Source organism: Ochotona curzoniae, unplaced genomic scaffold (assembly GCF_017591425.1).
Source record: "Ochotona curzoniae isolate NIBS_2020 unplaced genomic scaffold, NIBS_Ocur_1.0 contig_64, whole genome shotgun sequence".
NCBI lineage: Eukaryota > Metazoa > Chordata > Mammalia > Lagomorpha > Ochotonidae > Ochotona > Ochotona curzoniae.
In genome coordinates this window covers 12,591,166-12,617,454 of record NW_024466502.1, presented here as the reverse complement: position 1 = coordinate 12,617,454, position 26,289 = coordinate 12,591,166, and the positions used below count along the sequence as shown (strand labels likewise).

The window sequence follows — 26,289 nt, the reverse complement described above, 5'->3', positions numbered from 1 at the left end:
GTTATAAAAGCTCATTGGATGAAATAATCTACATATGTTTATTTACGAAATAATTTTGACCTCCTGGTTGCATCAAGGTGAGCAGTTTGTCCATCTGGCATTTACTGCGCAGAATAGTGTGCAGAAATTCTCACTGACAGTTGACAGTGGGTCGTGATAACTGGCCTGGTAGGAGAATCAACGGATTTCAGTGCTGGGGCATCTAGACAGATGCATAGATATGAGTCTTTTATGTTGCGAAAGAGTAAATGAAAAACGTAGACAGAGCCAATCCTACCAGAAGGTTCTGCCAGGGATAGAGGCCTACAACCAGAGACTTGGGGTGTTGGGTGAATTCACAGCGGTAACGCTGGGGGGGTTGTACTGCAGGCAACAGAGAAGGCTTCAAGGGAAGGGATTCCGACATAGTCCTGTGCCTCTTGGGCCAATCAGCACTGAGACTTGGAATGGGCGACTTGTCATAGGCCCGTAGGTGATGGAGTGAATTCCTGCCTGCTCTCGCCCCATAGGAACTCACCACCCTGTCCTTGGACTGATGAGGGGGTAGGTAAGAATGCACTGTCATTCAAGAAGACGAGGAAGAGGAAAAGGATCGCTCTGGGTGCCCAGGTGAGTGGACCGTGAACTTTGGACATGGTAAGCGTCTATCAGATGCTGAAGCAGGTATGTTCAATACTCAGTGCACAAGCACTGAGGAAAAGCTGAGTAAGAACGCGGTTCCCTCAGGATCAGGCATGTCCCGTTAAGCGTGACGCGGCTGGTTCTGAAATCCACACAGCACGCAACGCCACGCAAAGGCCTCGCGCACCGGGCCAGCGCGTCTGCGCACGCGCCGTACCAGGACGCGCCGGGCCACCCGGGCGCCCGAGCCTTTTTTTCCGTAACCAGAAGCGACATCCTCCCGATTCTCCGGGAACCAGCCCAAACGCTGGAGTGCGACAGGACGCGTGCATCCGCACGTCCCGCCCACCTCGGCCTCTGATTGGCGAGGATCCTCAGCGCTCGGACGAGGCGTTCGTTTCATTGGGTCTCCGCCTCTCGGGGCGGGGTCGGCCGCGCTGGCTCCGCCCCCTGCCCGCTGCCGACGTGGGGCCGGCGGCCGCGGGCGCTTTGGGGCCGCGGTGGGCGCGGGGATGGGGCCGCTGCGGCTGCTGGCAGTGGCCCTCACGTGCTGCTGCTGGCCGCGGGGCAGCCAGAGTAAGACCCTCCGGGGCAGCTTCAGCAGCGCCGCGGCCCGAGACGCTCAGGGCCAGAGCATCGGCCACTTCCAGTTCCACGGTAGGTCGGGGGGCGGGGAGAGGGAGGAAGGCGTGCGGGCCGCTCCTCCCCGCCTCCCGGGGGACGCCCAGCCCCGGCCGCGGCGCCACGCTGGGCAGGACTGAGCCGGGCTGGGCTGGCCGGGCGACCCGTGCAGCCTCACCTCTCACCCGCTGCCCGCGCTGGCCGAGCCCACTCCCGCCGCCTGCCGGGCCCCGGGCTGCCCCTGTCGCGCGTAGGTGTGTTCTGCACCTGCACCTGCACCGGGTTTCCTCGGTCCTTCCCGAGCAAACGACTCCCTCTCTCCAGACCCTCCATCGCTGGCCCAGCCCTGGCCCAGCCACATTGCCTACACTCGCTGTAGGCAGGGTCCTTCCCATCCAAGCCGTAGGGCTTAGATTACTAAGGGTCCTCTCCACCCCCAGACCAGATTGGTAAAGACAACAGCAGAGAAGTTCTAGAAAGCAGGTGACACACCAGGCATCATGCCTCCCAGAACGCTTCGGTTACTTAGACACTCGTGGGGTTGGTTGCTTCTGCAGCAGGAGGCCCAAGCATTCAGGCGACGCAGATACTTGTCTGGGTTTTCCCTGGCCCTTTAGGAAATCAGAGCGCACCCTACCTGAGGGCCTCCTTCCAAAATCAATAATGACATCGTCAGTGAACAAGTTAGGAGTTCACTTCCGTTTCTGCCTCATTACTACGTCTTCTACACATCTAAAGGTTTTTCTTGGCACTTATACTCCAGATGACTATTTTCCTTGAGGAAGTTAGGGTCTCGGGTTTATCATCTTTTAACAGTGAAAGATGCTGCCACAAAGATCAGAATACTGGCCTGGAAAGGGTTTTCAGGAGAAGATAGAGTGGGAGAGATTGTGGTTTGGGGAGGAAGTCTAATGATTGCAAATTGCAGAATTGATGATATAAATGAAGGAAGAGAAGCCGTATTTCTTTTTTTTAATCTGAAATTGTTAAAATAGGAAAATAATGCAACTCAGCTTTCCAAAATCCCACGTGGAATGTACCTTGGCTGAAAGCAGACAGTTTTATTCGTAATTCGTGGCAGTGCTTTCATTTCCTCAGTTGGCTGTTAGCATCCTTGGAGTGTTGACAGGGACAGCAATCTCACTCATCAACAGCATGATGGTTCTAGAATGTCAGGGTTGTGCAGGATTATTCCTCATGGCCAGCAGAGCAACTTGGAGGCCCCTGGCCAGTTCTTGGTTACCTGGCAAACATGCAAAGATATTCCCAGAAGTTTATGCTTCGTGCCAATGTCATGGCACAGCGGGTGAGCCTGCTGCTTGCCATGTTGACATTTTATATGGGCATACTGGTTCAAGCCTCAGACCTTTGCCTCGGACCCATTGTCCAGGTCATGCTGCTGGGAAGGCAGTGTCATATGGCCTGGGTAATTGGGCTCCTGCCACCCGTGGAGGGGACCAGGACGGACTTCCTGGCTCAGACATGTCTGTTGTGGCCATTTGGCGGGTGGACCAGTGAATGGATGGCAGACTCCCTCACTGCCCCCCCACCACTCTGTCACTGCTTTTCAAATAAATAAATAAATAAATATTCAAAAGCCCTTTTTCATGGAAACTGGAATTAAGTAAGTTTATTTTGGTGTCAATTTTTTTAAGCCATGAGAGAGGAGAAACAGACTCGATTCAGACTTTACGAGAAAGACTAAGGATGTGTTAACATGTGTCTTCTTCTTACATATAAAATTGTACTCATCTTTATACATTATACATATAGATTTATATTGCTAGTGACTACCAACTTGCAGTAAGTTTCAGTTCAGGAAAATAGTGCTGAAACTGTACTAAAATCATTAATTCTGGATATGATTTAAAGTTTAAAATGTGAATACAATTTAAAATGTTAATGGATGTTGGAAATTACTTTGAAGGCTGTAGCTAATTGTAATTATTTTATGTAAGAGACTTAGGCAGGCTTTGTTACACATTTTTAAATGTATTTAAAATCTTTAATAATAGAAAAATAGAAACAGAATCACCTCTCCTGGAGACAACCGTCCCTTGCTGTTTCTGGTCTGGGCCTTACACGCCTCTGCCTGCCCGCAGGCCCTTTCTGCTTCACACTGAAGACTCGTACTGTTCCAAAGTCCTTCTGTAAAAGTCTCTAATGTCACGTTTTGTTGCAAGTGTAAAGTGTCTGATAACCAAGACACATTCACCTAAGCTTTTTTTTGCTATTACCTATACTTCCTTTTTACGTGAAAAGTACAATAATGTCAATGTTATACAACAAAATAATCTTTGGTATATGTTTACAAATTATCTCTGACAATTGAAAAGGCGTGAGCAGGTATGAAATGAGACAGAAGTTCTATTACCATAACCCTCTAGCTGTTCCAGTGTAAAGAAATGTTACCCGTTACCAGCTAAGTTTTGCAGGGAAACAATGCAATATTGGCTAACCTCATGGTTTGCATTTGAATGTGATGGTCATTCCAGTTGGATTTACTTACTTGAATTTTAAGACAAATTATGCATTAAATCTTTTTGATTTGCAGGGCTAGGAGACAGTAACAGAGGGATACTGGTTTACTTCCTAAATGTCCATATTAGGTTAGGAACCCGGAATTCAGCCTAGGTCTCCCATATGCACGAAAGGGCCTCCAATAATAAGCCATCATCTTGCAATAAACGCACTAACAGGAAGCCTGATCAGAAGTGGAGAAGCTGGGGCCTGCACAGTGGTACAGCAAGCAGATCCACTTCTGATCCAGTTTTCTGCTTTTAGTCTGGGAAAGCAGTGGAGCATGCCTCAGGTCATTGGGCCACCGCACTCACATGGGATAGCCTGGCTCCTAGCTTCGGAGTGGCTCAGCTCCAGCCATTGCTGCCAGCTGGGGAGTGAACCAGTGGGTGAAAGACTTCTGCTCTCTAAAAATCTGCTTCTCAAATATAAATAAATTCTCAGAAAAATTGAAAAAAAGTAGGGAAGCTAGTCCTCCAGTTTGCGGTTTGAGTATCCCAGGCAGAATCTTAACCACAATGCCAGTGTCCACCCCAAAAGCCTGTGCTGTTGAAATGCCCATGTTGGTAAGTGGGGCGTTGAAGGGTCTTGGAGCTCAGTTCCCTACAAGCCCAAGCTAGCTGATGATTTCTGTTTCACTGTTAAGGTGACCATGCTCTTCTGTGTGTCAGAATCAACAACATAGCAGTTGCGATGGGAAAAGAAGCTAAACTCCACCTATTCCAAGCCCCAGAGTGGCTGAAGCTGCAGGAAAGCAGTCAGGATTACAGCTGCCATGAAAAACTAGCCAAAGCCCAACTGACAGGTGAGTACAGCGTTTCTTCTTTGACCATTAAAATAAGTATTTTGTCTTCTTAATGTTGGAGTATAGCGTAATCCATGTGCATTCTGGTTTGTTTCATGACAGCATGTATTATATTTTGTCTGTGGATTCTATGCTGAATTTTGATGAAGTTGTTTCCTTATTCAAACGATAAACTAACTTTTCTCCCCTTTGTTATCCAAAGTTTTAGAAACAGACTTCCAAATAATTTATGAAGGAATCCTTCCCTTCATTCCCACTGGTATAGTCTGCATTGCTCGTGCCAATGTCCAACCACATTCTGCCCTGTAGTGGCCTGTAGTGGCTGTGGCATGGGTTCCAACAGTGAGCTGAACACTGAACATATGTGTTAGCTCTAATGTCTAACGTCGCTAAGGGATGCTGTTTCATGCTGTGCTGTGGAGACACAAGAGCAGTGAGTTGGCGACAAAATGCTGTGCCAGCATCACATCCTTTGCCTACTTTTATCCTTGAATCCTTGGTCGCATCTTGGAAACACAATCCCATGCTTTAGGATTTAAGTATGCAGGGTGAGTGGGAAGAGCATGTACCACTTTTACTCCTTGGAAGGTAATTGGTTATTGGACACCCTTAGCATTTTGGAGCATGCATGACATGTGTGAGAAATCATGCTTTTTCTCTTTCTCCCATTATTCAGGGACTTTTGTAGGTAATGGAAGACTCTACTTTTAGCAAAACATTCCCATTTCTAGACATCCAGTCTTAATCTCAATAGCTACCTGCTTCCTTCATATGATAGCCAGAAGAGGAATGAAATTAGAGGGCACGAATGCATGCCACCATCCCTGCTGGGAACCTTTCATCGGGATTTGTGAAATGGTATCCACAGCGTGCTGAATGGTAGTAGAGACAGTTACCTGAAGTTACCTACTCCAGCTCTGAATTTCAGAACTCGGAGAAACTTGTCCAGCTGCTCATTTCCCAGTTATCCTGGCTTTTCCACACCAACTTGCTCACCATTTGTATAAACGTATAAAGGCTCATGCCCTTTGCTTCCCACGTTTTATGATATTCAAAACCAACTCACGGCTTTTTGCATTGAAACCGAGTTCTCTTCCATTGTTCCCCTGCCTCAGGAACTGGCATATCTGTCACTCAGCTGACAAACAGGAAACCGAGGAACCTCGGCCACTCACATCCTTAAGGCTAATTGAGGTCACAGCATTGAATCCCATCAGTGAGAATAAACGTGGAGTTGCAATTGTGATGAGCACAATGAGGACTAAATGGATGATGCAGTTGAATGAGGATATAGGGTACTCTCGCTCTTAGTCACTAATTATTTTAGGATGAATAACCAGAGTTGAATGCTGGAGGGGTCTGTTGGTTGGTAGGTTGCTTGCTTTCCGTTTGGAACCTCAAAGATGTTTTCTTTCTAACATATAAACTTGCCAAGCAAGTTAGGGCTTTGAGCTGTAGGAATATTGTTTTGTCTTCTTGTAACACATGGTCAGTGCTTTACCATGCAGTGTGTGTATTTGGAAAAGCATCATTTTTGTTTCCATCACATTCCGATATTCCCTGAACTTGTGCAGACAGTACAGTGCAGTGAGAAGAGCACTAGACTGAGAGTCAGGATTGTGTTGTCTTTGAACTTGTCGTCTTTCCTGAGCAATGGGCGGGTTGGCCTGAGCATCCTGAGGTCCTGCTGTGTGCAACGTCATTCTCTAGGGTGGACTGAGTATAACACAAACCTCTGGCCACAATTGGCTTTAGGTTTTCCCCCTCCCTTCTCTGTTCTCTGGAGAGCTGGGATATTCTTTGGATTTATGGGGCAGAAGAGATCAAGAAACAAGAGTTCATAGTATTTTGATAGTAATTCCTTTGGTTGAGATGTAGCATTTTTCTAAAGATTTATTTATTTATTTGAAAGATAGTGTATGAGAAAGAAATAGAGTAAGAGTGCTTCCATTTGATAGTTTATTCCTTAAAAGCTTGCAACAGCAAGGGCTGGGCCAGGTCAGCACTGAAGCTAGGAACTCCATTCAGCTCTCCTCCTTGGGCCGTCATCTGCCTGCCCACCAAGGTGGTAGGCAGGAAGCTGGACCGGAAGTGGAGTAGCTGGGACTGTCATCTGCTCTCCAGTGTGGGGTGCAGAATGCCCAGGCAACAGCTTACCTCCCTGCACCATGACACGCACTCCTACAGTGGACATGTTTTTCTAATTTTTAATTTTATTGACTTATATGAAGTGAGTAATTTTCATGATGTAGATTGGAAGCGTAGAGACACCTCCTACCCCTTCCTCTTTCCCTCTTTCATTCCTCCACTTTTTATGCTGGCATATTGTTTTCATTTGCTTTGCAATCACAGGTTCAACACTGTGTTAGGTAAAGATATCAACACATGTTGAATGTCTAAAAAACAGAAACAAAACAGACTGGTATCCCCCAGGAGAAAAGACGAAGGCCATGAGCAGTGACCAGGTCCGGGGTGTTAATGTCACTCAGAAGGATAGGGTTTCTAAAGTAGTAAGCACTGACAAAGGAGACCGCCCTTAGATTCTTCCTCTCAAACAATGAACATATCGGAGAATTTTACTTTGAAAGATGCCATCTTCTTTCTTTTTAAAGTGACCATGAACCAGACAGAACATAATATGACAGTGTCCCAGAGTCCGTCTCCACAAATGTGGCACGTGTTCTACGCAGACAAATACACATGCCGAGCTGACGAGGAGAGCCCTCCGGCGGAAGACATCCCATTTGAGATGGTGTTACTAAACCCAGATGCTGAAGGGAATCCGTTGGATCACTTTAGCGCTGAAGAGTCTGGTAAGAATACTTAAACGTGTCCTAAGCTCAAAGATTTGTGTACAACTATCTTCATGTTATCTTTTCTGAATTCTTAATTGAAAGTAACCAATGTATCTAACCGAAGGACAAAAATATTGATAAACGTAGATTCCTTATTCTACATGGTAGAATTATATAGTCTGTCATTTCCTTTATGTATTTTATACACTTTTTTTAAAAGGATTGATTTATTTTACTTGAAAAGACACAGGTACAGAGAAAGAAGGAAGGACAGAGAGAAAGGTCTTCCACTCACTGGTTTACTCCCCAAACGGTTGCAATGGCCAGAGCTGGGCCAGTCTAAAGCTAGGAGCTAGGAGGTTCTTCCAGCTCTCCACGTGGGTGCAGGGTCCCGAGGCCATGGACCATCCTCTGCTGCGTTCCCAGGCCGTAAGTGGAGAGTTGGGTGGGAAGTGGAGCAGTGGGACATGTACTGGCACCAATATGGGAATGCCAGTATAGGTAGGCAGAGGATTAGCTCGTTACACCACCACGCTGGTCCCATTCTATTCATTTTTGTTTTTTCCATAACTTGGCATTAGTTGTTTTGTAAAGAAAGAAGGTTCATAAATTGAGCAACCAAGATGGGTAAATCAGTGAGTGATCGTGTGAGACAGGCACCTGGCCTACTCTTTCTAACTGGCCCTCCGCTGGCTTGCGTGGGCACATGCAGGAACTGCCTTCATTGGAGCTCACGGTTAGGAGTGCTCACACTCCACGATGCCTTCTGGAAGCAGGCTGACTTCCAGCAACTATTTCATCAGGATTTTAGGTTACCTAGCCTACTAAAGTGAGGCTCCTGGCCCCAACAGAAATAAATGGCTTCTTGTAGCATAAAGAAATACATACTACAGAGCATAACAAATTTGTTAAGTTACCATGTTGCAGGAAGGATCTATATATCAGGAAAAAAAATAGGTGGAAAGGGGTTTACCTTTGCATGAGTTCATTATTCTCTTGAACAAGAAAAATTCCACTCTGGCCTTAAGGAGGGTGGATGGGGCTAGGCAGAAGGATAGCCACTTCGGTCTGAGGCAGGTGTCTGCTTTCAAGTGTCAAGTTGGCACACAGAAAAGCAACTCAAAGAGCGTGTGCTGTGGATAATAGGTCACAAATAATTTGGTTGATACAGGGATACGCATTTGAAATAAATCCTTTGACTTCAAAACATTTGTACATATTGTTGTCCACAGTAGGAGATGCAGCCTAGTAGCAGAGTTCTCCACGTTCCCAAACCAGACCTGCTCCCAACCCCAGGTCTCCCACGTGCTAGCGGGCATTGCAGCCCCACTTGGCATGCTTTGCCCTCAGTCCCTGCCTTTGCACGTGCTAGTTGGTGCTGCAGCACGTCCCAGCCCAGCCTCCTCTTAGCCCTGGCTCCTATGAGTGTCATGTGAGTTCTGTGGTCCAGCCTAGCCCAGTCTGCCTCCACCCCCAGCTCTTGTGCAAGCCAGTGGGTGCTGAGTCCCACAGAGGCAGGCCCACAGATACCCTACAGCATTTGCCCCCAGATCATCCAGTTCCCTGGCATTCCAGTGGGTGCTATGGCCCACCCCCTGCCACATACTAACAGGCAAATACTGTGGCCTCGCCCAGCCAGGCCTGCCCCCAAACCCAAGCTTCCATGTGCCCTGGCAGGCAGCAAGTAATCCCACTTAGCCCAGCCCAGATCTCTCATGTGGATGGGTACCCTGGCCTAACCCACACATGCCATCTGGCTTCTCTCCTCAAAGCCACCCTGCCTCATCTCCTTTACCTCCTTGTGAGTGCAGAGGCCTAGTCTGTGGAAGCCCCCAGAAGTCATTTCCCCCCTTGGGGACTTGGGGAGGAGGTAAAGGAAATCCTAGGGCCTGTGGAAATGTATCATAACATGATAATAATAAAAAAAAAAAAAACAAGTGAAGAATAAGTGTGAGAAGTAAGCATCCTCCAGTTCTGTTAATGTGGCTAGCTTGACGGAATCCTAAAGAACCCATCAACGTGTCGGTTAAGAAAGCTGAAAAGCTTTTTGAGAGGTTCATGCCTATATCCGTGGCTCTCGACTCACCACTGTGCAGGTATCCAGAGTTTACAAAGGAAAAAATCCTGGCTGTCCACACCCAGAGGCCCAGTGGGTTTGGGCTGGACGCCAGGCGTTGCAGTCAGAGCTCTGATGTTCGTGCTGATGTGCAGGACAGAACAGCTGGTCAAGTCCATGGTCCAGATCGTTTGGGGAACGTGGCAGTTTTAGAGGCCCGAGAGGGATTCTTCCTGCCCTGGAGCTTTGGGTATGGAATTCGTTTCCAGGGAATAATCTCCAATTAATTCACTTTAGAAATGTTTGCTAGTTTGTCTAATTATCTGCTTGGAGCAGGGAAAATTGGTTTGTTACGCTTCTTACTGAGAACTGACTGTTAGCATAGATTGAAGAGGTTTGAATTAGAGCAACCAGCTACAAATCGCAACAGTGTCACATATTATTCTGGTTAAGTTTTATAATTTGTTTTCGTTCAAATGAATTATGTATTTTATATCTACCAGACTTTGGTTATTCTTCTATTTTAGAGTTGGTCTGAAACAAGGAAGAGAATAACAACAACGGACAAAAAAAACTAAGGCACATTTTATGTTACTTGAGTGTTGAATAGAATTATGCTTTAAGGTAGGATAAAATGAAACTGCTCTTTAAAAGGATTAAACTCCTTAGTAACTGTGTGTGTGGTTTTAGAGGCCAAAAGGAGTAACCAGAATCCTGTGAACTCTGTTTCCTAAAGGCATTCAGACCACTTTCCACCGGAATCTCAGTACAGGCTTTGCCGCATCCACCACCTCACTGTTTTTAAGATCCCCGTAAATACATACATTCTTCTCTGTTGTCTCTGCTTCCGACCTGTCTCAAAAGATAACAAGTTGGATTTCCCATGTAGCTTAGATGACATGTTGCTGGTTAACACGATGGAATGCTTTTGGCCCAAAGTCACAGAAAGCCCAAATGGCAATTGCATAGACAATAAGACACTTATTTGCAGCCGGTATTGTGGGGATCTCCTGGGGCAGTCTCTCCAGCCTGCTGTCCTCTGGCTGTTGGCTTTGTCTCTAGGCTATTCCCTACAGTTCACAACTAGCTGTCGTAGTCATGGATATCAGATCTCAAAGACTCCAAAACTCAATATCTTTTAAGAGTAAGAAAATGTTTTGCAGAAGCTCCCTGAGAAATTTCACTGGTCAGACTGGGTGCTGGACCCTTGTATGGTGTTGTAAGACAGATGTAAGTTAAAGTGATGTGGAGAAGACAAGGGTAGACCAATTCTGCCCCACAGGTCACTGGGAAGGACACTGAAGTTTGAATGATGAACAAAATCTGGTTATATCATGGAACACTGGGCCCTGAGGTAAGAAGGGTTGTGAACAGACAGATGTGTCCCTGCAGCTGCCCCCTGTGGCCCAGGCCACCCCCCCCCCATCATTTTGCTAGGGCTAAACTTGCTGAACCTGACCCATAAACCTTCTTCCTACTAATGTTCCCTGAGCTTGCCTTGGAGTCTGCCTGGTTTTCCATCTTCAGCACCTGTTGCATGTGCATTTAAGAATATTTTCCTTTAGTGCCTATGAATTGTTTTTCACCAAGTAAATCATGTTTAATGTTTATGATTTATACAGAAAACAACGGGCTAAAGTTATAGAACAATAAATCAATCATTACACTTAGACCTGAGCTTTTGAAAAACTTGCATTCAATTTTAACAGCTCATCTATGATTTGAAGTAAGACTTAGTGTCCACCTGTTTTAAAAGTAGACTTTAATCCCCAAATGAACAAAACATAGACTGCTTTCTTCTTAATGAAAGCTGGTGGCAGGCAAAAGTAAAATTGATAGCCAGAGAGAAAACCCAGGAGCCTTTTTTTTTTTTTTCTTTTTAGTGGTCCTTGATTTAGAGAACACTAAATACAAAATCAATATTTCACCGTCTAGCGCTCTTGTGGGCAAGGTCAAGATAAGAATCTTCATGTAAAATTCAGTGGACACAAGGTAGGACAGATGTCCTGGTTCTGTTCCTTTCGGTATACCATCTCAATACAGTGATCCCCTGTGCTGGTCAGTGTCTGCAGGTCTTTTGGAGTAGCCTGGAGTAAATCTGAAACACTTGTCGTTGGGATCCATATTGTTTTCCAGTGTTCTTCCTTTCCTGTGTTATTCTGATTTTTTTTTTTTTGGTAGTAAATAAACTAAGGGTTTTCCTTCTTTGATAGATTTGTAACTTAGTAATCTGAGATTTTCTCCTGTAATAAGTATTCTATTAACTGTTATAAATAAGACCTTAGCTAGAATGCCTTGATGAATGCTTTGAAAAATATTTATTTGTTTTATTGGGAGACAGATCTTCCATTTCCTGATTCACTCCTCAAGTAGCTGCAACAGCCAGAGCTGAGCTAAACCAATGTGGTTGCAGGGTCCCAAGGCTTTGGGCCGTCCTCAGCTGCTTTCCCAGGCTGCAAGCAGGGAGCTGGATGGGAAGTGGAGCAGCCGGGAAACTAACTGGTACCCACATGGGATGCCAGCACTTGAAAGTGGAGGATCAGCCTGTTGACCTATGTGTAGCCCATGGTGAATTCTTCAACATTAAAAAGGAAGGAAAAATTTTTACTCGAATCACAAAATAGCCAAGAGAATGGCAGTGACCCCAGCTTTTGTGTCGGTGTTTTCTATCCTGTTCCAGTGCTGTAATAACCTCAGGGTTATGGTCCCACTATTTCTAAAGCTGGCGTACTTTTCTATGCAAGCAGTTTAAACAGAAGCTTTACTCCTTGTGGTGCTTGGTCTTTGCTTTCCTGGGACCTGAAATGCCTTATCCCCGTGCAGGCCCCGTTGCTCTGTGTGGAGCAAGAGAGACACCCAGTGGCAGCAGCGCTTCCTGCTTCTTTCCCTCGGCGTCAAGCCAAAGCGGTGATGGAGCAACTACCCTCCCCACAGCTTTTATTTTACCAAGGCTGCTTTTCACATGTTGCTATAGTCCTGTCCCTGCTCGCCAACCAGAGTCTTCCACAGATGGGGAACTGTCTCGAGGTGCAATCAGGGAAATATAAACCATTAAACTCAAAGCTAGTTTGTCGTAGAAGTTTTCTGAAACTTCTGGAAAATGAAGACCCAGGCAAAAGGTTCCAAGTAAAGCAGCAAGTATGTTTACCTAGAGCCGACCTGAGGGCTGCACTGAACAGCTACTAATGGGAACTAGGGGCCTCTGCAATGTCAGGCACCAGTTTTCCCATCAGATCTGCACATCCTTACTTTGTTCCTATCTTTGCCAACCCTCTCCCTTTGCTCAGTTGTGGTTGTGTTCAGGCAAGAACTTGGATTCCCACGGTCTACTCTGACTCCTGACCTGCTCCAGAGCGAGCTCCTGCAGCTCGTTTCTGTGGTCTTGCTCCTTCGTGCGGTGTGTGGGCTCAGTTCCCACTGTGGTTAGCGTAACCCATACCCCCTGAGCAGCAGGTGCTGTTGACCACCCAGCTGTCTGGTCAGGGGTGACAGTTTAGCCAGCTGTGCTGTCCTGTCACTTCCACGGGCTTTCCTCCAGGATGGGGCAAGCGCTGCAGAAGGAGCTCAAACATTTTGAAACTTTGACCTCATGGCAATTGAAGGTAAAGGGGCACCCCAGGGCAGGGGTGGTCTCCCATGAGCCATCTCTGTCGTGCTGAGGTTTAGCAGGACGCAGGTGCTGGACTCCACTTGTGGTTCCTGAGTCAGTAGGTGCAACGGGGAGGACCAGGAATCTGCATTCACAGCCAGTTGGCAAGTGATGCTGTGGCCCCGGGTGCACTTGGAGACACATTGTTGGAGGATGTTGGCTCAGCTCCTTAGGCAATCCACGGTGGCTCTGAAATGTGTATCTGATATCTTTGTTCTTATTTACTATTTTCAAGAAATTGATTTAACATTGAGTCCTTGGGCTTCTCCTTCCCACCCCCCACCAGACAAAATTAATTCTAACTAGTTTGGTGTAATCTGCCTGCTTTAGTTAAAAATTTTAGTTCCAAAGGGAAATGTGTTTATGGTTTAATAGTTCTCCTTTGCTTTTCCTTTGCAAAAGGGAATTCCGTGGCTTTCAGGTGAAAAGCAAGGTCTAGGAGTGCGTTGACAGGAGGTTGGAAAGCAGCCCTGCACCACCGCTGCTGTGCTGAAGTGGATCCCTCTCTCCTCTTGACAGGATTGCACGAGTTCTTCTTCCTGCTCGTCCTGGTGTACTTCGTGATCACCTGCATTTCTGCTCAGTCCTTGTGGCAGGCCATTAAGAAGGGAGGCCCCATGCACACGGTCCTGAAGGTCCTGACCACAGCACTGCTCTTACAGGCCGGCTCGGCCTTCGCTAACTACATCCACTTCTCCAGGTAACTCAGAGCCCCTCCAACTGTGTTCAGCACTACAGCTAATGAATCGTAATTAGGCTACCAAAATTGTGCCTGCTTTGACTATGAATGGTGTTTTCCCGTGCATGTGTCATTTACGCAAATGCTCTCCTGTCCCATTTCTCAGTTACTCCAGAGATGGCCTGGGGGTGCCTTGGATGGGAAGCCTGGCCGAATGTGAGTATCCCTCTCAGCACTGTGCACGCAGCACCTTACTCTATGCTTCTTGCTTGTTTCCTTTTTTTTTGTAATTACCTTTTCGTCGTGAGTTTTCTGGGCAAGGCTGCTTAGAGTTCAGCTTAAATCAAGACAGGATTAGTTCTCATCTGTCCTGTTTCTTTTTGTTAATAGGTAATGTGTACAGCTCTTTATTTTTTTGAAATATATTCATCTACACTTTCATATTCCATCCCCCAATAAAATGCAGCGCTGCTTATCCCGTCTTGCAGATAAAAAATCTGGGCCCACGGAGCAGGTGGTTGGCGTAGCAGCCAAGGCACTTGTGTTTCCTGCTAGACAGCCTGGGCTGGAGTCCTGGCTCCACCGTCAGCTCTGGCGCCCCCTGGGATACAGCAGCTGCTGGCTCACCCAGGAGGGGACCTGGGCTGTGTGTCTTGCTCTCAGCTTCAGCCTGGTCCTGTCCCGACTGTCGCAGACATTTAAGCTGCTAAGTAGCTCATAGATGCAGGTGCTTTCTCTCTGTCTCTCAAAAAACAAAGATTAATAGTTGACGAAAGTGTCAGCTATTAAGTGGAGGGGCAGACTCACATGTAAAGTTTTTTAACTGAAAGCTGGAATTTTTCCCTGCTTTATTCCATTTCCTCCTACACTAAAGCTGTCTCGCTGTTTCTGCCCCAAAGCTTTTGTGTGCAGCTGTAACTGAGCCAGCCTCCCATCTTTTCTTTTGATAAGAGCAAGTCTTGTAAAATAATGTTAAATTATGCATGATGGGAAAAAAATCATTAAAACATCCAATAATCATGACCTTTCCAAGAGAACTTCAGGGACGCAGCAAGTTGCATAGAACTATTTCAGACTTGCCCTGCGAGGCAGGTTCTGAATGTGACACCATCTGGGCTTCACTGCTCTGCGCGTTTGGGTATTTCTGTGCTCATGTAGAGCATCTTGGGGTACTGTGCCGTCGGCTGTCTCAGGGCTGCTCGCCAGGGGGCGCACTGCCTGCAGCGCCACGTGAAGAGGAAGCACGCAGTCCACCCCCTTGGCATGAACAAAGGGAGCTTTTCCTCTCTGACCTGGTTTCTAGAACCCCACCTCTCCCACGCTCGATTCCTTGTGAGTGTCTTCTAGAACACTAGAACATCAGGGCTGAACAGAACCCTGCAAGTGGCTTAATTTTAGATGAGGAAATTTAGGTCCGAAGAGGCAGGGCGTGCCAGCCCATCGGATGGCCAAGCCATTGCTCTCATCAAAGATGCAGTCTTTTTGTGAATATCTGCTACATATAGAAATGTTGTTTTAGACCATTTGGCATTTTCATTGAACATAAAAAACTTTCCGGGAGTGCAATAGATAAGTGTTATTGATTCTTCGTAGTTCCAAAATAAAAGATTTTGCTAAATGATTATAATGCAAGACCCAGCCCGACGCGATAGCCTAGTGGCTAAAGTCCTTGCCTTGAACATGCCAGCACCTCATATGGGCATCAGTTCTAATCCCAGCAGCCCTACTTCCCATGCAGTTCCCTGCTTGTTGCCTGGGAAAGCAGTCGGGGACGGCCAAAAGCCTTGGGACCTGGCATCTGCATGGGAGACCAGGAAGAGGCTCTGGGCTCCTGGCTTCAGATCGATGCAGCTCTGCCATTGCAGCCGCTTGGAGAGTGAATCAACGGAAGATATTCCTGTCTATCTCTCCTCCACTCTTTATGTCTGAGTTTCCAATTTAAAAAAAGTATTCTTAAAAAAATGCAAAAACCATTGAGATTTTGAGTCAAAATGTATCTGAGAGGGTATATCATTAGATTTTTTTATTCACAACTTTTAAGTAAAAAAAAAATGCAGGTCATTTTCTGTTGTAAGAATATTCTTATATAAAGGAAGCAAAAGTTGTCATCACCAAAGCTATGAGTGGCACTTTGAAGAAAATTTTATTTTGTCAACTTGTGACTGCAAGTTTATTTCAAAATCCACATCAAAATATATAAATGATTTTTAAAAAGTGATAGCATTTTAAATACACCAGCCAGTCTTGTGGCACTTGAAGCATTTAAGGTGTTCTGGTAGTAGTGTACAGATGGCTGGGCTGCCCCTTGCCTTCAAGCAGCAGGCTGCCCCTGCAGTGCAAGCGCCGGCCACCTGGTGGCGCATCACACTGATGCTTGTAACTACTGGCTTGTCTTGGGACTCTGACGTCAAAGCCGCACGTCATCGGGTGTTACAGGGGCTGTGCTGTCAGGTTGCTTCTGCGTAGTGGTTGTGGAAATCCCTGCTTAGGAACAACCCAGGAAAGACAGCAAGCGTGTCCTTCAGATTGTGAAAGTGATATTTAAAATCTGTTTCTTTCATTAAGGAGTGAATTATAGAAAAGAAGCAAAGATGTTTAAAGGCAGACCTAAAAAGATCTGATAAATGAGCATATATGTGGATCTTAAAGTAGAGTTTCTATCAAAGTACTTTAATTCACACAAGTTTTATGTCAAAATTTTAATCCTCTAAAATTGCCCATGAAAATGTAAATATGTTGTCTTAAAAATGAAAGAAATATGAGAGAAAGTGCGAGGGAAGGAGAGAGGAAGGGAACATCATTACATTGTGAGAATTAGATCTGTGAACTATTTTGAATGTTAAAAACTAATTACTATTTTAAAAATTAAGCTGGGGTAAAAATAAATAAAATTGGCACCTGAAAATTTCTCATTGAATTTCTTCTGATTTTCCTTAAAGAAGTTCATCTTTTGGGGGACCAAAAAAATTTTAAAAAAAAGATGGTATTGTCGTTGCAGCAGTGCAGCAAGTGCCGAATCATCTGCAGTCCAGCATTTTGATTGATTGTGATCTTGATTTCCCTGCAGTTTTTGACATCGCTTCCCAGATCCAGATGCTGTACCTGCTTCTGAGTCTTTGCATGGGCTGGACCATCGTGAGGATGAAGAAGGCCCAGAGTAGGCCGCTCCAGTGGGACTCCACCCCCGCGTCCACTGGCACTGCTGTGGTCATTGTCCTGACACAGGTGCGTGTCGGTAACCCGGGGTTCCTGCGTGGTAAGAGTCAAAATGCACACTGCAGCATAACAGAGACCCCCAAGGAACCCAGGTTATTTTGAAAGCTGAATCTAAAGGGTAACCGAGCACGTGGCTTGTGGAATCTTTTGTGTGCTAATATATGAGCACCGCGGAATGTGATCAGAATTGGTCCGGGTTAGAGCTCCCTAGCCGTGTTTTGTTTCATTTCCGAGAGAGATCTTCCATGTGCTGGTCCGTTGGTCCACTCCCTAGATGGTCACCACAGTTGGGACTGGGCCTGGAGATGGCTGGAGCCAGGAGTTGGGAACTCGGTCTGGGTCTCCCGCTTGAGTGACAGGGACCCAAACACATCACCTGCTGCCTCCAGGGCGTGCATAAATGGAAGCGTAGAATCCAAACAGGAGCCAGGACCTCAATCCACGCACCACAACCCGGGAAGCAGGTCACAGGTAATACCATGACCGCTCTGCCGAGCACACACTGCCTGCCAACTTTTCAGCTACTTCAGGTTTGAAGTACATGTTAGGTTTGAAGCATTTGCTTGCCTATTTTCTTCTTTTTTTTAAGATTTATTTATTTTTATTGGAAAGTCAGATATACAGAGAGGAGGAAAGACAAAGAAGATCTTCCGTCTGATGATTAGCTCCCCAAGTAGCCACAATAGCTGGAGCTTAGTCAATCCAAAGCCAGGAGCCCGGAGCTTCTTCCAGGTCTCCCAAGCGGGTGCAGGGTCCCAAGGCTTTGGTCCATCTTGACTGCTTTTTTAAGCCACAGGCAGGGAGCTAGATGGGATACAGGGCCACCAGGATTAGAACCAGCACCCATATGGGATCCAGGCATGTGCAAGTTGAGGACTTTAGCAGCTAGGCTACCCTGCCAGGCCCTGCTTATCTATTTTCTAGCATGTGGTAGTGAACACTGAATGAATGAATTAGTGAATTTGAGATACAGCCATTGGAAATGATCTTCAGGATCGTCTAGACATACAAGAATTTGAGTCATTGTGTGAGATGAATTAAAAGACAAATTATGGACGAAAAAAGAATGGGATCTGGCTTCCTTGTGAAACAAGAAAGAAAACTTTGACCACAAAGATTTATGCAGTCTTTAACTAGCGTTTGCTGTCGTTGAAAATGCACCTGGGCTCTGAAAGAAATCGTAATCTAAGTTTTAGTGCCTGAAGTCAAATTGGCTAATGAGGAGCGGGACAAGCGCTTTGTTCATGTTTGCATGTTTGCATGTTTGCATGCTCCTAGTGTCCGTCTAGTCCTGCAGGTGCTCAGTGAAGTACGAGCATTTGAACGTGCAGGATTGATTCGGGAAAGCAGTCCTGTCACAGGCAACGATACCGAGAAAGAAGAAAGCGCCAGAAAGGGGCTGAAGAAAACCATGAGATTAGACGCGCTTACAACAAGGGCAAGATCTAACTTAATGGTTTTGATTGAGGATTCAAGGAGTGCAATGTGACTACCACTTGAAATTCTCATTTCTCAGTTTGCAATTATTTTAAAAATTCAACTGCCAGCATCATTCATTAGAATTTTAATTCATTATCACAAAATAATACAAACTGAGACTGTGACACCACAAAACTTGTGCACCTTTAGAAGAATATATTAAACTATAGCTCAGAAACGGTGTCTGAGAAAAACTAGCAAAGAGCACATGAATATGTAATGTATGTTAGCATATGCATAGGAAAAGAGAAAGTTCTAACGTGTAACAGTGTGACTCCTGGGCCTTGGGAGTTCTATATTCCCGCCTCTTTGTTGTAAAAACACAGGGTAAGGAGTCAGGGGGGCATAAGCTGGTGGAAACAGAACAACATTTGCAATACATATGGAGCCCAAAGAACACGTTGCCTGTGCGGGATGATGGAGGTCACCTGTCAGTGCTGGGAGGCGTGCAGTCTCAGGTGCGGGATGGAGGTCACCTGTCAGTGCTGGGAGGCGTGCAGTCTGAGGTGCGGGATGGAGGTCACCTGTCAGTGCTGGGAGGCGTGCAGTCTGAGGTGCGGGATGATGGAGGTCACCTGTCAGTGCTGGGAGGGGTGCAGTCTCAGGTGCGGGATGATGGAGGTCACCTGTCAGTGCTGGGAGGGGTGCAGTCTCAGGTGCGGGATGATGGAGGTCACCTGTCAGTGCTGGGAGGGGTGCAGTTTCAGGTGCGGGATGATGGAGGTCACCTGTCGGTGCTGGGAGGGGTGCAGTCTCAGGTGCGGGATGGAGGTCACCTGTCGGTGCTGGGAGGCGTGCAGTCTCAGGTGCGGGATGGAGGTCACCTGTCGGTGCTGGGAGGCGTGCAGTCTGAGGTGCGGGATGGAGGTCACCTGTCGGTGCTGGGAGGCGTGCAGTCTGAGGTGCGGGATGGAGGTCACCTGTCGGTGCTGGGAGGCGTGCAGTCTGAGGTGCGGGATGGAGGTCACCTGTCGGTGCTGGGTGGCGTGCAGTCTGAGTGGCAGGTGTGACTGCGCAGGGAGGACGAGGCTCTCAGGACACTGGAAGTTGAAGAATTGCTGAACACTGACTTCCGAGCTGGTCTTTGGATGTCACTGCAATGCCTCAGTTGTGAGAGTGGAATGGACAACGGAAGTCCCAAGGATACACCCATTTTTTTTTTACACGTTTGAAGGTAAAACATCGTAGTAATTTGGTAAGAATGAGGAGAACATGGACATTGATTTCTGCTGCGCAGCATTAAACAGAGCAGCTTACCGAGAACTTGATGAGCTTTTTATCCAGACAAAACAAAAGAGGAGAAAAGATAAGCAAGGAAGAGTAACAATGTCCTGAGCCATTAAGGTGAATATTTATTTATTTTGCATTTATAGAAAAAAATTTTATTGGGCCTGGTGCAATAGCTCAACTAGCTAATCCTCCACCTGTAAGCACTGGAATCCGTGTGGTTGTCAGTTTGTGTCCCGACTGATCCTCTTCCCATCCAGACCTGGGAAAACAGTTGAAGATGGCCCAAAGCCTTGGGATCCTGCACTTTTGTGGGGTATCCAGAAGAAGCTCCTGGCTCCTAGCTTCGGATCAGCTCAGCTCCGCTTGTCGTAGCCACTTGGGGAATGAACCAGCAGATGGAAGATCTTTCCCTCTGTCTCTACTCCTTCAATAAAATTTATGTATGTATTTATACAAAAGACAGAGTTACAGAGAGGTCTTCCATCTGATTCACTTCCCAATTGGCCACAGTGGCCAGGGCCAGAGCTGGCCTAAGCCAAAGCCAGGAGCCTGGAACTCCATCCCGGTCCGCCCAGGCACTCGGGTCACCTCTGCGTTCCCAGGCACATAAATGTGGAGCCGGATGGAAAGTGCAGCAGCTAGGACTTGAACTGGTGCCCACATGGGATGACAACATCTCAGGCATTGATCCAAAGTGCTACGTCACAGCACCAGCTCCTTGAAAGGAGTATTTCAAACGCCTTTCCCGAGGGGAGTTACCGTGAGTGAGGTGTGAAGGCAGCAGTTCTGACTTGTTAACTGCTGGCTTACAAAGGAAAGCTGGGGTCTTTGCAAGTTGCCCTGAGATGGTAGGCCTAAATGCAGAGCAGTTTGATTTCTAATCATGGTGTTGAAGTGAAAAGGATTTTGAAGCAGTATTAGAGGTTTTCTTAACCTTTGCAATTTATCTTTATCCTTGCAGGTGTCTTAGTTGAATCGTTATAGCAGTAGCATTTTAAAAAATCTTTCCAGTGTGGGTCTCACTTGATAAAATTCCCTGTTCTCCAGCTTAGGGTATCAGAGCATGGAGAAGACTGCGCCTGCACTTCTTAATTGGTGTTCAGAGTCGGCTGAGTCTTAGAGCGTCTTAGGAATCTGTGTGTTGTGTTGAAGAGCACATTCACAAAAGGCTGTGTGCTAAAGGTACTCTTGCAAGCAGACCTGGATCTTGTTCTCTCACTGTGGTGTTTCTGTTTTTTGCTTTGTTTTTTCTTTTGCAGAGTGTGTTGCTACTTTGGGAGCAGTTTGAAGGTACCGGTCATCACAGCTCCCACTCACACCGCAACTTAGCCGGGATCCTTCTGCTCATTTTGAAAGTTTGCCTGGCCTTGTCGTTGGGCTGTGGCCTCTATCAGATCATCATGGTGGAGAGGAGCACATTGAAAAGGGAGTTCTACATTACATTTGCCAAAGTACGCCTTGTGGGGGCTGGCTGCTGAGAGCCGCTGCGCGCTGCTCTCTGGGTAGTTCATAAGCAACCTAGCTAACCTTCCGCACACTTCTCTTGAGAGCCAGGCTCTGCTCTCAGCCCTGTGTGTGTTCACATCTGCTCTGCACGTGATGCGGGCCTTGTTGTTGGAGGCTTTGGCAGGTCAGTTTTGCCTAGGTCATCATGTCTTTATCAATTTGGAGTTTATGGGTTCCCCCTCCCCCACCCCAGGGCCTCAGAATTTTTAAGAAAAATTGCCCCGGTGTGGAGTGCGGGCTGCAGTGTCTGCAGTTGTGTCGCTGTGACAGGTGGACCATTCTGCAGTGCCAGCATATGTGTGTGTGTGTGTGTGCACTTGCCACCCCCCTACCCTCACCTCCCACCCCTGACTCCACTCCATCCCAGGGGAGCGGGTTTGCCTCCCCCGGAGCATGTCCTCATGGTGCCCCTTCGGCTGGGCAGCTGAGAGCAGGGCTCAGATCGCCCACCCTGGGCAGCAGGGACCTGAGGGCCACATTCCTCCTGTGCCTTGCTGAGCCCCGCAGAGCTGCGCCACAGCCCTTGGAAGCAGCCTGGGGCCCAGCCAGATGAGCAGGTGCCATTTTCCTTTTGCCTTTTGGACAGGGGCACGAGTGCTTATCCTTTGATAACTTTGTGCCTTTGAGCTGGTTTTGTTCTTGTTTTGTGTTGAAAACAGAACCTAACTTTTTTTATAATTTGAGGCTTTAAAATAAGAAGGTGTTCTTAGATACTTTATCTTCATGAATAGGGTCAAGCATCCTAAAGTATTTAAAGAGTAGCTTTGTCCATCTGCTTGGTTTTCTCCACTGCTGGGAGCCTGTAAAGGATGTTTAATGTATATTCCTGCGTAGTTAGCGTGTTTTTCAGTGTCCCCCCAGCATCCCTGCCTAAATCTTTCCTATAGCAAGCATCTCAGTAGATACTATCAGATTCTTTATTGGAATAAAATTATGCAAAAGAAAGTATGCTACCATGCCATGGTTCGAGGAAGACAAGGGTGTATTTGGCAAGTATGGTGTGCGCTGGTGCCCCTGCTTGCCTGCTCAGCCCACCCCCGTGGGCCCCTCCGGCAGGTAGCCCCTGCTAGCCTGCTCAGCCCCCCCCCCGTGAGCCCCCCGGCAGGTAGCCCCTGCTTGCCTGCTCAGCCCACCCCCGTGAGCCCCTCCGGCAGGTAGCCCCTGCTAGCCTGCTCAGCCCACCCCCGTGAGCCCCTCCGGCAGGTAGCCCCTGCTTGCCTGCTCAGCCCACCCCCGTGAGCCCCTCGGCAGGTAGCCCCTGCTAGCCCGTGACTTTGTGTTTTCTTGCAGCAGCTCTTTGTGAGTCTTTATGCAAATACACTGTGCATCTCTTTCTTCTTACAGTTTTATTATGTGTTTGCATCTTGCCCCTCTCAATGATCAGTTTCTTACTCTCCTTAATCTGTGTGCCTTATAGTTTACCAAGACACGTGTACAAATGCAAGTTTGTAAATACTCAGAAAACCCTCGTTTGGTCAGAAAGAACATATTAATGTTTCAGCAACAAGAAATGTATTTTTCCTTTTTTTGTAAGCCCGACTCTGATGGCTAATTGAGATCATTTTACCAGTACACTTAGTAGTGTTTTCCTCTGCTACATTCTAGCAATAAAGGCACAGCTGTACTGACTTGGTTTCTTATGCATTTGTTTCAGGGCTGTATCTTGTGGTTTTTGTGTCATCCAAGTTTTGCATGCATTTCTGTCATTTTTAATGACTACCAAAGAGATAAGGTAAGTAATATATATGCGATCTAAAAGTTTTTATGAAAATATAGTTTTTCTTGGCAAAATATTGAAGTGGGGGCCTATCTGAAAGCTTAGAGGTTTTTTTTTTTTTAAGATTATTTATTATTAGAAAGTCAGATTTACAAAGCGAAGGAAAGAGAAAGATTTTTCATTTGCTGGTTCACTCCCCAAGTGACCGCAAAGGCCAGAGTGGAGCCAATCAACAGCCAGGAGCCAGGAGCCTGCTCTGGGTCTCCCATGTGGGTGCAGGGTCCCAAGGCTCTGGGCTGTCCTCAGCTGCTTTCCCAGGATACAAGCAGGAAGCTGGAAGGGAAGTGGAGCAGCTGATATACGAACTGGCGCCCATGTGGGATCCCAGCACATGCAAGGTGAAGACATTAGGCACTAGGCTACTGTGCCAAGCCCAGCTTATCACATTTTTGAAGCAAAGTCTTTAGCTGGAGACTATATACACTAGAAGTTTAAATGGTTAAAAATATTGTTTAAATTTTGTCTATAAACTGAATGATTGAAATGATTTTGTTCTTATTTTAGCCTGTTTTAGAACACTTTTATCAAGCAAATTGTAGAATGTATAACATGCTTTTGCTAAGAAAAAGTAATTAAAAAAATTTTTTTTTGCCACATGATCAACAGTGTTTGAAAGATCAGTTGAGGTGCTTTTGTAGAGCAGGTATGAGGCTCAAGTCTGCCACGCTGTGGGTCTGGACCTCCACCTGCTCAGGGTACCAGCTCTATCCCTGGGAGGGGAGTTCTGCCAGGAGCCCAGTGAGCAGTGCACACAGTGTGATGGGGCCCAGCAATTTACGAAGGGCAAGCGGCAGATTGTCCACACAAACAGAAAGCACTCGAGGGCTTCTGGAAGAGTGTGCAGGGTACTGCTAGTTTTGGGCAGGGGTATGCCTTCCTGCTTCCCGAGACTGAGCCAGCCAGCATCCTTATTTGTGTTATCACTGAGACTAATGCATGCTTGCATTTCTCTTGGGCTTCTATATAAACTATTAGCGGAATGTGAGCCACGAGCAGTGGCAGTTTTAACCATTTTAATCAGTTCTCCTACTTTGGTTTCTTTAATCATCTGAACCCTGGTGAATGGAAGGGTGGAGTCCTGGCTCTATGGAAAAACACATAGGCTCATGAGAAATGGACTATAATCCCTCTGTTTCTGCGTGCGGTTAAAGCATCCCCTTTCTTCTCCTTTCAGGTTGTCACCATAGGTGTTATCCTTTGCCAGGCTGTTGCCATGGTAATTCTCTACAGACTCTTTCTGTCGCACAGTCTGTACTGGGAAGTTTCTTCACTCTCCTCGGTCACACTACCGCTGACCGTAGCATCTGGACACAAAAGCCGCCCTCATTTCTGATACTTGATTTCTGCGGAAAAGCAAAATGAGTTGCTTACGGCAGTGCAATAAGGACCCAGATACAGTGACTTTGTTTTTCATACATTTGGTGTGAAAAGTTGTGCAGCAGAGGCAGATCGTATTATTTATGTGACTGCATTTAAGCAGTCCCCAAACTGAAAAACGGGGTTTGAAATATCTGTAAACAATAAACTTGTAGGAAGTACTGTTGCTTTAAGGTGATTGAAACCATTTCCGTGTGGAAATAAATAGGAGAGAGGATTATAGGACATGATGGTAAGTCACCACTTACAATGCCTCGTCTTACACCCACAGGAAACTCAGGTGTGGTAGTCTTGTACAAAGTCATAAACATATCTAAGCTGACCCAGTTATGAAATCAGTGTGCGAGACTGATTTTAAAGACTGCTTCTTTCCTATGCTGTAAGGAAAATCCATTTCTTATTGGACTTTGAAGGAACTGAAATTGAAATTTCTTGAGGATATTAATGATTAGATATTTGTTTTTTATGGGAGGGGTTATTTTCAATTTTTTTTATCTTCATGGGCTCTATTTCAAGTTTTTGCTTGATCATCAAGTGTTTCTGACAAATAGCTCATGAAAAATAAAACAGATATATTACATGGGTTGTAAAGAAAAGGGATTTTAAAATCCAAACACTTAGGTAAGGGGGCAAGTGGATTTTTGTGCTTAAAAAAGAAGGAAGGAAAAAGTACTGTGTGATATGGCACTAAAATTTTAATCCCAATATAATTCATTTCTCTTACATTGAATCCCCAGTCATAATTAAGCCGTATACAGAGATTAAATTAACAGAACCATTTCACATAAATGTTGGTTTCGGTCTTCAACTACCCGTGAATTCCTGCCCAAGGATGCTTAATCAGGATTAAATTTCCTATGAATAATTGAAAAACAAAATACTCACTGGATTTGTTATAATCCGTGTTGGCACTGGGTTTTAAGTAGTTGCCATCTTGAATCCTTTGTAATAAAGCTATATTTGTGTGTGTGTGTGTGTGTGTGTGTGTGTGTGTGTGGTGAGAGGGAGAGAAAGAAAGAGAAGAAGAGTGCCCATTACTGACCCGCCACTGAGTGTGCTCACTAGAGAGTGCTCCGTCAGTGACGGGTGAAGAACTGCGGAATGGGTGTGTGCACATCGCATCGGCAATCGCAGACTGGCAGTCATCTTGTTGCTGTTTGTAAGATTGTTCCGGCCTTTCCATTTTTTTTTTTTTTTACCTTTGGCTTATTTTGAAAATAGTTTTCATCTGCTTACACATTTCTAAGTAGGAAACAGTGCAGGGACCCAGCTATTGCACTTTTAAAGACTTAAGGTAGTACGATTTCAGAGTCTCTATGCCTTTGTCTTTGCTTTCTGCTTCCGCTCTGACTCATTGGAAATGAACAGCATCTTGCTTCAGATTAAAGGCAAAATGTGTGCACTAGTGACTAGCAAAATGGCACCGTCTCGGAGCTCAGCCGGCTCAGTCATTGCTCTGCCGCTTTGTCCATCGTGTGGTCAGCAGGGGCCCGACCATCGGAGGAAGGCTTCGCTCTGCCTGTGTGCTCGGTGGTCACAGCCAGTATCTTTAACCTAGCTCACCAGTCACCCCTGCTCCTGTCTGTTATGTTCAACTGAGGTGCAGCTAGTAAAGCTCCAAAAGAGAAAAAGCCTTTGGATACTTTCTGAACTTTCAGCAATGAAAAGGAAATAGTTTTTGTATTATTTTCCATAAGTAACAGTCACAGTCATCAACATACATAGAATTTAATCCCATGTGTGCATTTATGAAAGCTAAAAGTTTTTTTTACTTGAATTATATTTTAATGTGTGGTTGAAATTGCTGATAATTTATTTTGTTACTCAAATGCCATTATTAAGTGAAGGCAAATAGTTGTCATTAAATATAGTGAACTGTTCATGATCAGTTATCAAGGATAGAAGTTCTGCTTCCTAAGTCACGAGACAGTATCTGCTTATTTCCTTTCTAGATGTTT

At 46.1% G+C, this 26,289-nt stretch overlaps 2 protein-coding genes across 2 annotated transcripts in view; one reads left to right on the top strand and one right to left on the bottom strand.

The window, feature by feature from the left end:
- TGDS (TDP-glucose 4,6-dehydratase) overlaps positions 1 to 14,334 on the bottom strand; it is a 36,899-nt gene extending 22,565 nt beyond the window's left edge. Inside the window, exon 1 of the mRNA XM_040991246.1 lies at positions 14,330 to 14,334. The gene's annotated coding sequence lies outside the window, so the exon portion shown is untranslated. The remainder of the gene's footprint in view (positions 1 to 14,329) is intronic.
- Positions 1,134 to 25,954, top strand: GPR180 (G protein-coupled receptor 180). The gene is made up of 9 exons (XM_040991244.1): positions 1,134 to 1,278; positions 4,409 to 4,567; positions 7,180 to 7,380; positions 13,587 to 13,767; positions 13,913 to 13,962; positions 16,814 to 16,971; positions 20,931 to 21,122; positions 22,832 to 22,909; positions 24,129 to 25,954. Exons 1-9 carry the CDS (start codon positions 1,134 to 1,136, stop codon positions 24,285 to 24,287), a joined length of 1,323 nt encoding a protein of 440 aa, XP_040847178.1. The 3' UTR covers positions 24,288 to 25,954.
- The last annotated feature ends 335 nt before the right edge of the window (positions 25,955 to 26,289 follow it).